General features: G+C 50.9%; 1 protein-coding gene across 1 annotated transcript in view; it reads left to right on the top strand.

The window, feature by feature from the left end:
- Nucleotides 1–7,984: 7,984 nt before the first annotated feature.
- The window catches only part of LOC311531648 (immunoglobulin lambda-1 light chain-like), a gene marked incomplete at its 5' end in the record, with an annotated part of 46,616 nt that continues 35,545 nt past the window's right edge, over nt 7,985–19,055 (top strand). Inside the window, 2 exons of the mRNA XM_084649208.1 lie at nt 7,985–8,030; nt 8,165–8,452. Coding sequence (XP_084505334.1) covers nt 7,985–8,030; nt 8,165–8,452 — 334 coding nt within the window. The remainder of the gene's footprint in view (nt 8,031–8,164; nt 8,453–19,055) is intronic.

A 19,055-nucleotide genomic window follows, 5' to 3' on the forward strand; every position in this document is an offset into this window, starting at 1 on the left:
ATTGTGTGAAGAAGTACTCGCTTAGGATTCTTTTAAACCTGCTGCCTACTAATTTCATTGGGTGATCCCTGGTTCTATTGCTATGGGACAGGTTAATAACACGTCCTTATTGACTCTCTCCGCACCAGTCATGATTTTATGGACCTCTATCATCTCTCCCATGTGTTCTCCAAGATGAACCATCCCAATCTTTTTAATCTCTCCTCAGATGGAAGCTGATCCATACCTCAAACCACATTTTTGTGGTTCCTCTTTCTCCTGATCCATATTGGGATACAGCTCCCAGGTGTCAAGAGTTCCAAACAGAAGCAGTGGAACTTCTGAAAGGCCGACCGGGAAATAGACCAGGAAGCGCTGGAGAAGACAGTAGTGACAATACCAGCCTGGTATCTCTCGGTAAATGAGACCTACCGTCGCGTCTGTGGAGCTCTCTACAAAGCAGCCTGCAGAGCCATCCCACGCGGTTGCTCCCCGCTCTACATCCCCTGTCTCGAGGAGGAGAGCGCTGCCTTGCACAAGCAGTAGGACGCGTCTGGTGACCCAGACGCCGCTGACCCTCTGTCAAGGTTCCTCCCCCACTCTGAACTCTAGGGTACAGATGTGGGGACCTGCATGAAAAACCTCCTAAGCTTATCTTTACCAGCTTAGGTCAAAACTTCCCCAAGGTACAAAATATTACCCCCGTTATCCTTGGAATGGCCGCTACCACCACCAAACTAATACTGGTTACTGGGGAAGAGCTGTTTGGACGCGTCCTTCCCCCCAAAATACTTCCCAAAACCTTGCACCCCACTTCCTGGACAAGGTTTGGTAAAAAGCCTCACCAATTTGCCTAGGTGACTACAGACCCAGACCCTTGGATCTTAAGAACAATGAACAATCCTCCCAACACTTGCACTCCCCCTTTCCTGGGAAATGTTGGATAAAAAGCCTCACCAATTTGCATAGGTGACCACAAACCCAAACCCTTGGATCTGAGAACAATGAAAAAGCATTCAGTGTTTTACAAGAAGACTTTTAATAAAAAATAGAAGTAAATAGAAATAAAGAAATCCCCCCTGTAAAATCAGGATGGTATATATCTTACAGGGTAATTAGATTCAAAAACATAGAGAACCCCTCTAGGCAAAACCTTAAGTTACAAAAAAGATACACAGACAGAAATAGTTATTCTATTCAGCACAATTCTTTTCTCAGCCATTTAAAGAAATCATAATCTAACACATACCTAGCTAGATTACTTACTAAAAGTTCTAAGACTCCATTCCTGTTCTGTCCCCGGCCAAGACGACTACAGACAGACACACAAACCCTTTGTTTCTCTCCCTCCTCCCAGCTTTTGAAAGTATCTTGTCTCCTCATTGGTCATTTTGGTCAGGTGCCAGCGAGGTTACCTTTAGCTTCTTAACCCTTTACAGGTGAGAGGAGCTTTCCCCTGGCCAGGAGGGATTTCAAAGGGGTTTACCCTTCCCTTTATATTTATGACACCCTCTGATCGAATCATTGAACACTGCTCACCGAGCCAGATGGGAGGAGACGACCGAGAGGATGAGCTTTACCTGCTCCAGATGCAAGTCTTGGAGTCGCGACAACACCTTGGAGCAGCGCAGCAGCCACCTGCACCCTGCCGACCTTCAGTGACACCCAGCCAGGTAGCCGGACACCTACTGAGAGTGGCCAGAGCACCTTTGGAGAAACAGGTGCGAAGACAAGTGAGGAACGAATGGCGTATATTTCAATATGTACACCAGATCAGAAGCTGCCCACAACCATTTACTGTAACAGAGCTGGAACAGACACTGGGTAGCATCAAGTGTGGAACAGCTGCGGGCTATCTCCAGAATTCCTGAAAAACCTTGGCCCCCGTGCTTGGCTTTGGTGTGTGACATTCGTCACCAGGATCATCAGTGACGGTAGGTTACAGAAGATATGGCGCACCGCAAAAGTCATTGGCCTCCAAAAGCCTGGAAAGGACCCAAGTCCAGCATCAACCTATTAACCCATATCATTACTGTCGGTGTACTTTAAGGCCCTGGAGCGCTTTGTCCTACCGCACATGTTACCCAACGTGGAGAGAATTTTGAGCCTTGACCAAGCCGGCTTTCGCTGAGGCCATAGCACATGTGAACAAGTACTCGCACTGACCATATTTGTTGAAAATGGTTCCAAAAAAATTGAAAACAGGTGCTGTTTTCATCAATCTAACCACAGTGTACGATACGGTACAGCACACTGGCCTGCCCGTGAAGGTATCACAGGTCCTGCAACCTTGGGTCACAGGCATCATTTAACTATTGCTCCGCGATAGGCAATTCAGAGTCCATATGGGGGAGAAGACGAGTGCTTGGAGATGACAGCGCAGTGGGTTACCCCAGGGTACTGTGCTTTCGCGAACCCTGTTCAATCCTTACATCAATGTCCTGCCAACAACAGAGTCACAAAAGTTCATTTACGCAGACGACATCTGTTGCGTTACCCAAGCCCAGACATTTCACCAGCTTGATGACACCTTAAACCGGGACATGATGAAGTTCGCTGACTACTAGAAGACTTTTTGCCTCCAGCCAAGCGTCATAAAAACAGTCTCCAGTTTGGTCTATCCTCATCACACCAGTGCAACCCGAGAACTGAATGTTTATCTGAATGGTCAGGAGGTGAAGCATGAAGTAGAACCGGTCTACCTAGGTGTGACCTTCGACTGCACACTGAGTTATCCTTTCCTCCTGAAGAAGACAGCAGCTAAAGTAAAGAAGCGCAACAATCTTCTTTGCAAACTGGCTGGTTCGTCTTTGGGTGCTCGTGCTCCAACCAGCCCCTCGTCGCCGACCCCACAATTTGCCTGCTCGGTTGTGACCTACCCCATCGCCAGTGGTCCCTGTTGAAGAAGTTCCAGACCGGACCAGGTCTCTGTGCAGCCGACCAGTATCCCTGTGGCTTTGGTGGCAGCCCTTTGTGCAGCTGCGGCATAACCCAGACGGTGACACACTTGTCAATGGAAGCTGCCGACCAGGTCCAGAGGTGGCCCAGAAGAACTGCATCACGCCACTGCAGATTCCATCGCTTGGCTAGACGAATATGCACACGCGAAACAAATACCTTTTCCAATTCTAAAACGTCTTTTTTGACATGGGGTGTCCAGAACTGCACACAATATTCAAGGGCTGGGCACACCATGGTTTTATATAGTGTCATGATGATATTTTCAGCCTTCTTATCTATCCCTTTCCTGTCATTCCGAACACTGTTCGCTTTTTTGACTGCAGCTGCACATTGAGCAGATGTTTTCAGAGACCTCTCCACAATGACTCCAAGATCTCTCTCTTGAGTGGTAACAGCTAACGGCGACCCCATCATTTTATATGTATAGTTGGGATGATGTTTTCCACTGTGCATTACTTTGCATTCACCAACTTTGAATTTCATCCGCCATTTTGTTGCCCAGTCGCCCAGTTTTGAGAGATCCCTTTGGAACTGTTCGCAATGAGCTTTGGACTAAATTATCTTGAGTAGTTTTGTATCATCTGAAAACTGTGACACCTCCCTGATTGCCCCTTTTCTAGACCAATTGGGAAGATGTTGAACAGCACTGGTCCTACCCAGATCCTTCTAGACTCCACTATTTCCCTCTCTCCACTGTGAAAACTGACCATTTTTTCCTACTCTTTGTTTCCTATCTTTTAAGCAGTTACTGATCCACGCAAGGACCTTCCCTCTTATCCCTGGAGAGCTGGTCTGCACGGCCCCAGTATCCGCTACCGCTCACAGTAGGGTGCCCCTGGGATCAGAACAGAACATTAGTGTCCCAGGAAGAGACAACAATAGCAAACCAGCTAGAAGGAGATGACTTCCCTAGCTTGGGTTGCATTCGTCTTAATCTAGGCAGGTGCAACTTCTGAAACCCCTGGGGAATCCCTTCCAAAGATGGGACCAGGCTGATGACGTGATCAGTGTAGCCAGCACAGAGAAGAACACCATGAAAAGGAACAACATGAATGCTGCAAACAATTGTACAGTGATGTTCCCTGTGGCTGTGAGAGACAGTGAGTGGGGGCCCGCTTTGTGATGAGCTCAGTATGAACGGTCGACAGCTTTTGTAAAACCCCAGCCAGAATAATTTTAGTAACAGCAGCACTGACCAACAGGGGGTGCTCTTCACCTTCACAGTGCTGGAGCTCAGAGTCTCTACTCGGGCAGTGTAAAGCAAGTCAGGCTACACACTGCTGGGCTAGAGAGATCTCTGGGCTTTGGGGCTTTCTATTCCCCAACAGCGCTCACATGACTGAGCTGGACAAGGGACCCTAGAGACCACTGTTTGGATTCCAACCTCCCAGCCACTCCCTCTCTGCTCCCTGGTCTCTGGGAAAGGGGTTCTCCGACTGCCAGTCTTGCTTGGAGTGGTGCGAGGGTCACGACAAGATCACCAAAACCCAGGGGCTGCTACAACCCAGAGGGGGCAAGCGTTGCCTTCGGCCTGCCCACACTGACCTGCTGCAGGGAAGTACCACTCAAAGGGGAGCAGTCAGGAGCCAGTTGCCTTGATCCTCATGGTCCCCATTGCTCAGCTGGTTCCTCGCTGTCTTTCAGTGGGGCTCCCGTGCAGGAGTGTGCCATGCAGAAGGGTCTCGGCCCCACCCTTCCCAGCAGAGCCTCACCTAGCAGCATACTCCAATAGCACCCCAGAGCCCCACAGCAGCACCCATCCTGGTCAGTCCCAACCCCAATCAAGAACAACTCCAGAGCCCAGCAGCAGCCACTCACTCCTCAAGCCATCGGTCTGCAGCAGCCGCATCTCCCAGGGACACCCAACCAGACAGCAGCCATCCCATCGGACACACAGCTCCAAACCAGCCAGGGTTTCTTGAGGCCACAAAACCCATGGCAAAGGGACGCTGCAAGAGCAGTCACGCACCACTCCCTAGCAGCTCAGGTACATCATTTCAGGTACCCGGAGCAGCCAGTGAAGAAGTCAATAACCACAGGGTTGGCGATACCCCAGCCAGGAGCTCCAACCCTGTACCAGAATCAGCTGCTAGTCCCGGCTGGGCTGGAGGCAGGAGAGGAAGGGACTTCCTCTTCCCCTGCAAGGAGTATGAGGCTCTGTCAGACTTACCCCAAAAAACCTTCCCCAGCTGCAGCAAGCTCAGCATCCTCCCCGCTTCCTGCCCCCATCGCTCCTCAGCTGCATGGGGAGGGGACACTGTACGAGGAGCTGCTCCCCCATCCCTGCAACTCCCATGCATCTGGACCTCCCATATCAGATACCCCCACCAAGCCTCACCCCGTGCACCTAAAACTCACCTAGCACTCCATACCCAAACCCCACCCCCTGAACCTCAACTCCTGCATCTGGAGCCCCCCTGCACCCAGACTCCCTGCCTCCAGACCTCCACCCCTGCACCCACACCACCCCCACTGACCTCCCTGCACTCAAACCCTGACCCTTATGAGCTCCACCCCCCTGCATCACCCTGAGCCACCACATCCAGACCCCCATGCCACTGACCCCCAACTAACTGCACCCAGACTCCCCTGCTGAGACCACCAGGCCCAGACCCCTCCATTGATCCCCAACCACCTTCACCTGGAAGCCCCTGCACAGTCCCATTGTCCCCGCACTTGGACCCGGCCCCTCCCCGAGCCCCTGTGCATCCACATCCTGCCACAGTCTGCCTGCACCCAGATTGTCCCACACAGAATCCTCTCACCCGACACCTGGATCCCCCCACACTGAGCCCCTTCATACTTGGATCCTGCCTGGTTGAGCCTGCCTCCCCCACACCGGGTCCACCTTGCACAGAGGGGAAGAGTCTCTCATGGTGTTTCTGGGACAGCAGCTGTTCGAACTCACGAGACAGCGTGCCAACAAACTCACTCTCCCCCAACACACACTGCCTCTGTCTCTCTCCCTCTCCCGCTCACACACACAGACACACGCATCCTGTCACACACTCCCCCCGACCCGCACACCTGCACAGGAGAAGAGACTGACGAATAGAAGAAACCTGGCCGTGCCCCCCCCCACTCATTATATACAAGGACAGTGAGAGACCCTCTGGACCAATTGTGTCTGTTGGGGCCCTGGCTGATGCCATCTCAGCACAGCTCTGCTGGGGAGCTGGCCACACAAGGAGTCCTGGGCCGGGCTGGGCAAGGGCTGAGTCTCTCCTCCCCTGACACAGGCTCTGCCGCTGTGCAGACAGGGCTCCGTGCTCCTCTGAGTGGAGAGGCCCATTCTGCTCCCAGAGGAGTGTTGGAAAGTCCCCCAGCAGACAGCTCTCCTGTGGGCTCCTGCCCCGGCCAAGCAGGCATTGCTACTGCGAACCCCAGGGGTCCTGAGGAAAGGGAGAGGGGACACACCCCTGCCTCTCACGAGGGTGGCCAGGTTGCTCAGCAGCCCATCAGTTGCTCTACTTCTCAATCAAATCCTCAGGGGACTGGGGTGAATGCCCAGGGCATCGAAAGGCAGAGACGCTCTTCTAGGATATTGTGATTACACATGAACTCTGTGGAGATTTACGGTTCCTCGGCACTCTCAGTGTAGGGGATCTAAGGTGGTGATGGTCAATTTCTACTCTGTCCGGTAGGGTAAAGCGCCATGCAGGAGCCCGCGGTGGTTCTGCCTCCCTGCCCCTTCCCCTGGGGACGGGTCTGTCTGTGTCTCACAGAGTTAAATTCATGTAGCCGCACCCCAGTGGCTGCCCAGCTCTAGAATGTCTTCATCTTCCTCCAGCTGCCTGAATAACTGGCTGATCTCTGCCCAACGTGACTAAGCCGAGGGCCTGATCAGCTGGTTAGTGTGGAGAAGGACACCCTGAAAGGAAGAGGCTGAATGCTGGAAGGGACTTGCTAGCGATGTTCCCTACAGGCCTGGAGAGTCAGGGACGTGATCATGGCAAGTGCAACGCTGGCCACTAGGGGGCAATATTAATCTGTGGGAGCCGACCCCACTGCAGGGAGTGGCTGTGAGTGCTGGTGTGCACCGGCCCTAGATGTTGGGGAAGGTGCATTTGCCACACGCTCAGAGGCAGGGGCTGTCAGCGCACCCAGCACTAGACCCCTCTGCCTCGAGCCCACGAACACTCACAGTCTGCTGAATAACAAAGGACGCAGTGCGAGGGCTGCCAGAAATAAACGGGGCATCGCACTTGGCACGACGGCTTAAAGGGAGAAAGAAAAGATGAACCAGCAGCTCCTCACTCGTTCCCGTGGCGCGGCCGGGCCAGACCTGAGCAGGGCTGTGACCCGCTCACTAGGGGCCAGGTTGCAGTTCCCAGAATGAGGAGCCAAGTCCAGCCAGCCCCGTGGAATGGGGAGTTTCTGCGTCACATTGGGACTGTCCTGGGAACCATGGATTGATGTAAAGTCTGAAAATATCAACTGCCCTCATCCAGCCCCCACTCCGAAACTAGCCCAAATCCTGTCTCCATCCAACAGCACCCACCCATCCAGCACCCACTCCATAACCAGCCCCCACACCAGTCCCCATCCAACAGCACCCACACCATCCAGCACTCCAGAAATGATCACCCCAAAACTGGCCAGCATTTCTTCCTGCAATGACTGAAAATGGTGGCCTGACTCTGAAAACTATTGTGGCCTGGGAGCATGAGAAGAAACCACAGTTTAATTTGAGGTCCAAGGCAGATAAAATTGGAGACTTCTGGGGAGAGGGGTCTGCACTTGACGTTCTGAGTACACCAGACCCATTCGAGCTGCTCACCTCTGGGATGAGCTAAATTTTCTTCTTGCTGATGAAAGGCAAAGGAGTCCTTTCCCCTTCAGATGTCTGAGGGGATTTATGCAGAGAGGCTCTCCCCTGGGTCCCTTCGCTCTTGGGGAGTGAAAGGCAGCAGCAGCCAGTGAGCAGGGGGCTGATTTGCATGAAGGGGCCGTTCTCCAGCACTGGGGGTTTAAGAGAGAATCGGAGGGTCCCAGACACAGACCCCTTTGCCTCAGGAAGCCAAGCTCGTCTGGATTCCCCACTATGGCCTGGGCCCCTCTGCTCCTCACGCTGCTCACTTATTGCTCAGGTATTATTAGCGGGAGAGATCTTCTCCACCTCTTTACTCAGGGGATTTTCTGTTCCTCGGGTTCCTGCATGGCCTGTGGTGGGTTAGATCACTAAATATTGATTTTATCCCCATGTTTTCTCCTCCTGTCTCAGGTTCTCTCGCCCAGTACGTGCTGACTCAGCCGCCTTCAGTGTCTGTGTCTCCAGGGCAAAACGCTCAACTGACCTGTTCGGGAAGCAACATTGGTAGCAAGTATGTGTACTGGTACCAGCAGAAACCTGGCCGTGCCCCCGTACTCGTCATATACAAGGACAGTGAGAGACCCTCCGGAATCCCGGAGCGATTCTCTGGGGCCAGCTCCGGTAACACGGCCACGTTAACCATCACTGGAGTCCAGGCGCAGGACGAGGCTGATTATTACTGTCAGGTGTGGGACAGCAGTGCTGCTCACAGTGACCCAGTCAGATGGGGAAGTGAGACACAAACCTCTCGTCAGCAAAGGGGAATGTGTAATAGCATTCATCCTGTGACAGTGTGAGGGGCCATTTCAGAGGCGGGGAAGCAGGTATCCTATTTAATCTGCCCAGAAATCCTTCCAGGCGGAGCCTGGGACCACGCTGCGTCTCCCTCATAACCATTGTGAACAATCTCACCCAATGCACAGAGCTCTAAAGTGGAAGAACAATTCAGAGAGCGAGGGGATCTCGTCCCTCTTCCTGTTAAAGGGACAAACTGGACTCGCACCTAGTACCTGGCTCCATGACTCTTGGGATGAGAACAGAATCTCGGCCTTCATTACAAGAAATTACAGTAAGTCCTCATGGGTTGTTAAGAAAACCTTGAAGAATGACTGCAGTGTCCCTGATACCTGCCTGAGTCTGCAAAAAGCCTGAAACAACAGCTCCAGAGCTGTGACCCACCCACTCATCTTGACCCTGAGAACCTGCTGCTTGTTGTAGGTTCTCACCACTAGAGCACTCTGTTTACTGGGGCCCTGGCTGATGCGATTTCCGTATAGCTCTGCTGGGGTGCTGGGCACACGCAGAGTCCTGTGCTGGGGTGAGTCAGGGCTGAATCTTCCCTCCCCTGACACAGGCTCCACCGCTGTGCAGATAGGGCTCCGTGCACCCATGAGTGGAGAGGCCCATTCTGCTCCCAGTGGAGCATTGGAAAGTCCTCCACCAGACAGCCCTTGTGAGAGCCCCTGCCCGGCCAAGCAGGCATTGCTACTGAGAACCCCAGGGGGTCCTGAGGAAAGGGTGAGGGGACACACCCCTGCCTCTCAGGAGGTGGCCAGGATCCTCAGCAGCCCATCTGTTGCTCTACTTCTGAATGCAATCCTCAGGGGAGTGGGGTGAATATGGCAGTGTTGCCGTTACCTACTCTCCTGAGGGTTGTCACAGTGCGCCGGCCATACTGGAGCTGTGCAGAGCAGGGATCGAGAGCCTCAGGGGGGATCTCACCCCCGCAAGAGGGTTAGTTGGGAGTCCCAATTGGGTGCAGCACGAGGCATCGAATGACACAGATGCTCTTCCAGGATATTGTTATTGCACCTGAACACTGTGGAGATTTACGGTTCCTCGGCACTCTCGGTGCAGGGGATCTAAGGTGGTAACAGTCAATTTCTACTCTGTCCGGCAATATTCAAAAGTGCAGGGTAAAGCACCGTGCAGGAGCCCGGGCTGGTTCTGCCTCCCTGCCCCTTCCCCTGGGGACGGGTCTGTCTGTGTCTCACAGAGTTAGATTCATGTAGCCGCACCCCAGTGGCTGCCCAGCTCTAGAATGTCTTAATCTTCATCCAGGGGGCTGCAGCTGCCTCAATAACTAGCTGATCTCTGCCCAACGTGACTAAGCCAAGGGCCTGATCAGCTGGTTAGTGTGGAGAAGGACATCCTGGAAGGAAGAGGCTGAATGCTGGAAGGGACTCGCTAGCGATGTTCCCTACAGCCCTGGAAAGTCAGGGACGTGATCATGGCAAGTGCAACGCTGGCCACTAGGGGGCAATAGTAATCTGTGGGAGCCGACCCCACTGCAGGGAGTGGCTCTGAGTGCTGGTGTGCACCGGCCCTAGATGTGGGGGAAGGTGCGTGTCCAACACACTCAGAGGCAGGGGCTGTCAGCGCGCCCAGCACTAGACCCCTCCGCCTCGAGCCCACGAACACTCACAGTCTGCTGAATAACAAAGGACACAGTGCGAGGGCTGCCAGAAATAAACGGGACATCGCACTTGGCACAACGGCTTAAAGGGAGAAAGAAAAGATGAACCAGCAGCTCCTCACTCATTCCCGTGGGCTGGCAGGGCCAGACCTGAGCAGGGCTGTGACCCGCTCACTAGTGGCCAGGTTGCAGTTCCCAGAGTGAGGAGCCAAGTCCAGCCAACCCCGTAGAATTGGGAGTTTGTGCGTCATATCGGAGACAATGACAAGAAACCCAGCTAGCTTTGCAATGCCAAGCAGACAACATTGGAGACTCCTCACTCCAGGGGGAATGCTCTGAACAGTAAAGGTCTGACCAGACACAGCACTTCGGGAGCCCCTCGCCCCCAAGATGAGCATCATTTTCCCTTGCAAATGGGAAACAAAACAATTCTTGGGTCTGTCCGTAGCTGTCTCTGAGGGGAGGGAGGTGCCAGCAGCAGCCAGTGAGCAGGGGACCGATTTGCATGAAGGGGCCGTTCTCCAGCGCTGGGGGTTTAAGAGGGAATTGGAGGGTCCCTGCCGCAGACCTGTCTGCCACAGGAAGCTGAGCTTGTCTGGATCCACCATGGCCTGGGCTTTTCTCCTCCTCTCACTGCTCACTTACTGCTCAGGTGCGGCCATGGTGTGTATGTGTGAAGGGCGGGCGGGAAGATTATCTCAGTCTTTCAATCAAAGGGGACTTTGATTTTAGAGCCATTTCTCCCATTGGTTCCCCAGGCTGCTGGCCCAGAGCTTTAATCATCATGATTTTATCCCTGTGTTTTCTCCTCCTGTTGCAGGTTTGCTCGCCCAGTACATGCTGACCCAGCTGCCTTCAGTGTCTGTGTCTCCAGGGCAAAATACTCAACTGACCTGCTCAGGAAACAACTTTGGTAGCAAGTATGTGTACTGGTACCAGCAGAAACCTGGCCGTGCCCCTGTACTCGTCATATACAAGGACAGTGAGAGACCCTCCGGAATCCCGGAGCGATTCTCTGGGGCCAGCTCCGGTAACATGGCCACGTTAACCATCACTGGAGTCCAGGCGCAGGACGAGGCTGATTATTACTGTCAGGTGGTGGACAGCGGTGCTGCTCACAGTGACCCAGCCAGATGGGGAAGTGAGACACAAACCTCTCATCATCAAAGGGGAACGTGTAATAGCATTCGTCCTGTGACAGCAGGAGGGGCCATTTCAGAGGCGGAGAAGCAGGTATCATATTTAATCTGCCCAGAAATCCTTCCAGGCAGAGCCTGGGACCACGCTGCGTCTCTCTCATAACCCTTGTGAACAATCTCACCCAATGCATAGAGCTCTCAAGTGGAAGGACAATTCAGAGAGCAATGGGATCTCGTCCCTATTCCTGTTACATGGACAAACTGGACTCGCACCCACTGGCAGGAGCAGATGAGCAATTGTAAGATCTATTCCTCAGTATGCTGAGTCCTGAGCCTCCCAACGACGAGTGCAATGTGGATTTTCTCATTAATGATCACAAAACAATGAGTTTTAAAATCGATACTGGGGCACAGCCCAATGTGATGTCTGTAAAGTCATACAACACATTAAGGTCCAGACCACTTTGCACTTTAGTATCCAGCTGATGAGCTACTCACGGGACCCACTGGAAGTATGTGGTAAATGCAGTTTGAACTGTGAGCATCAGGGTAGGAAAGTGTTGCTGGAATTTCACTCGCAAGCCATACTGGGCTTACAGACTGTGACAAGTGGAGAGGGTCAATCTGGTAACGGAAGAACCAGAAGGTGATTGGGATATATTTAGAGAATAAGAGGATGGATGTGCAGGGCGGGGGTGCGTCCCAGGTAAGCACACCATAAAGATGAATTCACAAGTACCGGCTGCAACTCATGTACCTGGTAAAGTTCCAGTGGCATTTAGAAACAGGGGAGTGAAAGAACTGCACCATATGGAACAGTTGCGAGTAATAACAAGAGTTGCAAGAACTTACAAAATGGGTCAATTCTATAGTAAGTGTAGCCAAATCAGGCGGAGATGAAATAAGAATATGCTTGGATCTGAGGGATCTGAATAAAGCAATACAAAGAGAACACTTTCAATTGCCTACAGTGGAAGAAATTACCAGCAAGTTAGCAAAAACTGCCATTTTCCCTGATTTGGACCCCAGTAGTAGATTTTGGCAAGTACAGCTGGATGACAAAAGTTCTAGACTGTGTACATTCAGCACACCATTTGGGAAGTGCAGTTCACCAGACTTCCTGTGGGCATCTGTTCAGCTCTTGAAGGGTACCAAATAGTGATCCAAAAGACATATGAAGGTCTGGAAGGTGTTAAATATTATACAGATGACATACTGGGTGGGGAAATACCAGATGGGAATACGATGAAAGGCTCAAGAGAGTTCTAGACACCTGTCATGAAAGGAATCTGTGACTGAACTGGATCTGAGAGAGAGAAAATATTTGGGGCATCGTTTGCCAAATGAAGGTCTAAAACCTGATAACTTAAGTTATTGAAATGGCCTTATTGGCCTGCAAGGCTGAATTGCCAAGATTTCTTGCAATGGTTACTTACTTTGGGAAATGTATGCTGAACATGTCAACGGGAGCTACTCCTTTAAGGCAACTGTTGGGAAAGACGACATGTTTGCTGGGATGCCAGTACATGGAAGTGGCACATGAACTCTTGAAAAAATTGCTTACAAGGACACCTGTGCTGAAGTATGTACTGTCAAAGAACCAGTCGCTATGCCGGTGGATGCAAGCTCTCCCAATTAGGGGCTGTATTGCTGCAAAACAGGGCTCCTATGGCTCGTGTCTCTAAAGCTCTAAACTTCCACGCCACAGAACTATGCCCAGAAAGAAGAAGAAATGTTGAAAACAGTATTTGGCTGTATTTGATTTAATCAGTTTACCTATGGGCAAAAAGTAGCTGTGAAAACATACTTTTAGGCCATTTTCAGAAAACCTTTGTAGTGCTCCACCAAGGTTTCCTAGATGGTTGTTAACACTCCCGAAATATTCGCTGGAAGTGAGACATAGACCAGTGAAAGAATTAGCACTTGCTGATTCTTTATCAAGAGCATACATGTTTCAAAGTGAAGGAGTAAGTTCAGAGGAAGCTGATGTTGCAATACGTCTTATGATAGCTTATTTTTCTATTTCCAAACAGAAATTGAAGGAATTCCAAGGAGCTACTGCAAATGATGTTGTCCAGCAAACCTTAAAACAAACTATTTTGCAAGGATGGCTGGATAAGAGACCGGACGTACCAGAGGATATCTGTGCTTATTCATTATATAATGCAGAACTAAGTTTGCAAGATGGATTTGTCTTTAAGAATGGTGGAAACATAGTACCGGCAAATCTCAGAAAAGAGATCTTGGCTATTATTCAGGACAGTCATCTTGGAGCAGAGCTATGTAAAAGGAGAGCTCAAGATGCCATCTATTGGCCGAGCACGTGCTGTCCAATTGAGGACATGATACAGTCTCTGCAACACATGTCAAACTTTCAGAAACAAAAATCAAAAGGAACCAGTGCTACCACATGAGGCCCCAGACAGATCTTAGCAGAAACTTGGCATGGACCTGTTGAGTTTCAAGGTGCAGAGTATCTTATTGTGGCTGATTAATATTCAGATACTTAGAAGTCTGCTTCCTTCAGAACACCACAAGTGTGTCTCTCATCAGACATCGCAAGTCTATATGTGTGTAACCCTTCTGCCCGTCAGAGTTGGCAGCAACAAGGGCCGGGTTCAATATCTAGGGGTTCCATTCCAATAACACAATGCAAACCGGCTCGAGCCCCCACCCAGTGACCTGGGACCAATATATACCACCCCCGCTGGGCGCCTCCAAGAGGCAATACTTCCCCTCTCGCAAGCACATAGTCTGAGTGTAGCAAAAGTCTTTTAATAACAGAGAGAAACAATGTGGCATTATGTTGGGGAAACACCACCAACAGGATTCATAACACAACCCATGAGCAAAAAAAACCCCACCCCAGGCAAATTGGGGCATGCCCTTTTCCCTTTGGTTCTTGAGTCCAGCAACCCCAAATCACCCAAAGTCCCAAAAGTCCAATGCCCCAAAGTCTCTGTCCCTGGTCAGGGCAGCCCCAGAGTTCGAAAGTTTATCGGCGGAGCTTTACCTCCCAATCTGGGTGGAAATGGGACAGGGGTAAGAGGCACCTTACGTGATCTGAAGCTGACCGCCCCATAGCTCCATAGCGGCGCTCCGCTCCGCCAGCCGCCCCACGAACTCCTTCGCTCAGCTGCGCTCCGCTCCGCCAGCCGCCCCACGAACTCCTTCACTCAGCTGCGCTCCGCTCCGCCAGCCGCCCCATGAACTCCTTCACTCAGCTCCACGGCCCACAAGCAGCTCCTGCCATCCACACACTGCTCCACGTCGAACTGCTTCACCAGCCGTCCCGCAAATTGCTCCACAATATATCTTCAGGCTCCCCCACTACTTAACACAACACTCAGTGATTTCAGCTCTTAGGTGAATTCAGCTTATAGTAGGGGAGCCCCAGTGCTGGTGCACTGTCAGCCCAAAGTGAGCTCAGCAGCCTATAACTAGACTTCTAATGAAATCAAAATTAGCTCTGATATTCCACAGTGGAGAGAGGAGGAAGTGCAATCAGCATGTAAGGCCCTCACCAAGGGGCCCATGCCACCAAGTATTAATACTTGTCCCCAGCCTCTCTCCATTCACACAGTTTTGGAACCCATGACCCTTGCCTAGCGAGTGCTACTTAGTTGATGGTGAATCCCTCCATCATAACAAAAGGCCACGTACAGTTCCAAGCACAGTTCCCATAATCAGGGTAATAGCAATTTATTCTTCCTGCCCCAATAACAGAGACACTGGGGATCCCACAGCAGCCAAAGTGACCATTTGGGCAGCTATGGTCTCATTCTAGGCGTGGTGGGTGTGCCTATGCAAATGAGATCGGCCCCTGAAGTTCTTTTCCACAACTTGCCACACCTCACCACCAGATGTCAGGGTGGAGCTCATCCTGACACTGCTTACATGTGCAAGGTATGGCATACCTGAAGAACTCATTAGTGACAATGGACTACAGTTTTGTGCCAGAGACTTAAAAACTTTTGCAAAGCAATGGGACTTGATTCACAAAACTTGAAGTCAAATGGAATGACCGAGAGCAGTTCCAACTATAAAAAGGATTCTTAAAAAATCTAGCCTGGGTTACACAGATCCCTATCTTAGCCTGCTGGACTACTGGAATACACCTAGAGGGGATATGAGATCACCTGCTCAACTCCACATCTTGGGAAGTCTAAGGAACCGATTCCTGACTTCATCAACGTTGGTACAACCTAAGCTCATACAAGGAGACATACAAACTAGCCTAAAATTGAGACAAGCAAAGCAGAAATATTTCTTTGACAAGGTGCAAAGCCTTTATCATCACTGAAAAATGGAGAGACTATTTGTCAAAAAGGAGTATGGAAATCTGCATTGATGATTGACCAAAACCCTGCTCCAAAATCTTATCTTGCTGAGACAGAGGAAGGAGATATCTATGGAAGAAGCAGACAGTATTTGATGAGCACTAACAGAATTGTGCAGGAGAAGAATGAAAATATGAGACAAACAGAAATTGTGTTAACATCCAGCTCAGAAATACCAGCAATACTAAACCAGTGTACTGAATCTACTGAGTCGCAAGTGGCCAGCTCAACGACAGGGGCGGAAATGGGCCCCTGATACTCCTGGTACTACCTCTAAAGGCAGAGTGCTGAGAAACCCTGCAAGACAGAGGAGAGGAAAGTGATCAGGAACAGTCAGCATGGATTCACCAAGGGCAAGTCATGCCTGACTACTCTAATTGCCTTCTATGACGAGATAACTGGCTCTGTGGATGAGGGGAAAGCGGTGGACGTGTTGTTCCTTGACTTTAGCAAAGCTTTTGACACGGTCTCCCACAGTATTCTTGCCAGCAAGTTAAAGAAGTATGGGCTGGATGAATGCACTATAAGGTGGATAGAAAGTTGGCTAGATTGTCGGGCTCAACGGGTAGTGATCAATGGCTCCATGTCTAGTTGGCAGCCGGTATCAAGTGGAGTGCCCCAAGGTTCGGTCCTCGGGCTGGTTTTGTTCAATATCTTCATAAATGATCTGGAGGATGGTGTGGATTGCACCCTTAGCAAGTTTGCAGATGACACTAAACTGGGAGGAGAGGTAGATATGCTGGTGGGTAGGGATAGGATACAGAGGGACCTAGACAAATTATTGGATTGGGCCAAAAGAAATCTGATGAGGTTCAACAAGGAAAAGTGCAGAGTCCTGCACTTAGGATGGTAGAACCCCATGCACCGCTACAGACTAGGGACCGAATGGCTAGGCAGCAGTTCTGCAGAAAAGGACCTAGGGGTTACAGTGGATGAGAAGCTGGATATGAATCAACAGTGTGCCCTTGTTGCCAAGAAGGCCAATGGCATTTTGGGATGTATACGTAGGGGCATTGCCAGCAGATCGAGGGACGTGATCGTTCCCTCTATTCGACATTGGTGAGGCCTCATCTGGTGTACTGTGTCCAGTTTTGGGGCCCACACTACAAGAAGGATGTGGAAAAATTGGAAAGAGTCCAGTGGAGGGCAACAAAAATGATGAGGGGACTGGAACACATGACTTATGAGGAGAGGCTGAGGGAACTGGGATTGTTTAGTCTGCAGAAGAGAAGAATGAGGGGGGATTTGATAGCTGCTTTCAACTACCTGAAAGGGGGTTCCAAAGAGGATGGATCTAGACTGTTCTTAGTGGTAGCTGATGACAGAACAAGGAGTAATGGTCTCAAGTTGCAGTGGGGGAGGTTTAGGTTGGGTATTAGGAAAAACTTTTTCACTAGGAGGGTGGTGAAGCACTGGAATGCGTTACCTAGGGAGGTGGTGGAATCTCCTTCCTTAGATATTTTTAAGGTCAGGCTTGACAAAGCCCTGGCTGGGATGATTTAGTTGGGGATTGGTCCTGCTTTGAGCAGGGGGTTGGACTAGGTGACCTCCTGAGGTCCCTTCCAACCCTGATATTCTATGATTCTGTGATAAAGAGGGTAATTGTTCTAGACTTTTAAGAATTCAGATTAGAGTTGTGGGTGCTACATTAAGCCAATACAGATAAATAAAAATTTGAAAATTAGTTAAATTGTGTGTATTTTTTTAGAAAAGGAAATGTAACAACAGAAGGAACTTTGGAGTAGGAACAAGTTACCCGTTTTGTTGTATGGAAGGAGTCATCATGTCAGGAGACTTATCGGCAGGAGCACTTTGCTACAGCACTTGGAGCCAGGCAGGCAAGTCCACAGTAGTCAGTAATAAGTTAATTAAAGTGTTTACTGTTACATAAAGTCTCCCGGATTTCTTCTTATGTTATAATAGTTGGTTGGCAAGAGCTGTTACACCTTGCACTGGAGAAAGTCACTGGGCTCCTGGATCCAGCAGCAAAACCTCACTTCTCCCACTCTCCATCCCCAGGAGCATCTGGGATTCGCGGGCATCTGTCTCCTGAATGCAGTAGAACTCTCTGAGCCCTCCCAGCCTCCTCAGAGCCCGCACTCCAGCCCCAGTGCGAGCAGGGCCCGAGGCTTGTGAAAAAGGCACCAGCGGGAGAGAGAGACACAATCTCTGAATAACAGGACTATGAAGGAGCCGATTCCTGAGGTGAAACGTGCAGGAGCAGGAGGGCTCTGACTGCACAGAGCTGCACCAAACTCTCAGAGCCATGAGAGAGAGGGTGAAAGTTAGTGAGCATAGCCCTGACTTCGTGGCAAGGGCGGCAGTATGAATGCACTGGGCTGGGTTAGATTGGAGATGTCAACAGAACCTTCCCGTTGCTTTTCTCTTGGGGGCCAGTCTGGGTTTTTATCCACAAGACTGCCCGTAAAGATGCCACCCACACGCCCAGCTGCTTAATATTTCCAGACACTGGGCTATGTTTGTCACCTGAAATTAAGAGTTAGCCCTTGAATGGCACCCCCAAAGCCACGAACAAGAGCTGATGAATTCTCACCATGGCTCTGAGAGGTAAATAACTGCATGTTAAAGTCCCCACTTCTCAAATGGGAAAACAGAGACCTCATTGGCCAAACCCACCCTGCTCTAGAGCCCTGTAACTCGGTGCAGTTACATCAGAGATAAACACGGCCCAGGGAGACCATATGACATGCCCAAGGGTGCGCAGGCAGTGCAGGAGCTGGGAGTAGAGCGATATAGTTCGCGGCTCCCAGTCCTACCCCAACAGCACTAGTCCTATCTCCGTCCCCATTTTATTCCTTCCCCTAGGGCAGAGTAAGTGCTGCTGAAGGTGGATACCTGCCCCTCTCCCTGGTCTGGATGTGCTGGGAACGAGGCTCTGAGACTGACAAACATTTATTGTAACTTCCTCAGCCCCCTTCAGCCACCGACTTGAGGGCTCTCCACACACCCCACAGCAGCTAGGGGCCCCTGCAGACTCTACCTGCCTGCCCAGGCACTCAGAGAACCACAGAGCAGAACCAAAGGGTGGACACAGACTGAGAGCAGGCCCGGGGACCACTCGGGCAAAAGTGAGTTATGCATCACTAGAGCTGGAAAAATGTTTCTGACAAATAATTTATTCAGCTAAAGATGCAGTTTCGGTCAACGCAAAACTGTTCACAGATTAGACACAAATAGTCAAATCTCATCTGGGATGTGGAAGCTCTCTCTTATAGGGCTGTAGCTTGTCCCTCCTCCCGCACAGCCCCCTCCCTGGGATCGTCAGGGCCAATCAGATGAGAGCAGATGAACATAAAAGAAGACTTTAACCCCAGGAGGGTCAATATAAGGAGCAGACACTGTCAGGCATTGTCAGCACCTCTCGCTGCGTTTCTTCCAAGGGCCTG

The sequence above is a fragment of the Lepidochelys olivacea genome (genome assembly GCF_965140295.1).
Source record: "Lepidochelys olivacea isolate rLepOli2 genome assembly, chromosome: 15".
Taxonomy (NCBI): Eukaryota; Metazoa; Chordata; order Testudines; family Cheloniidae; genus Lepidochelys; species Lepidochelys olivacea.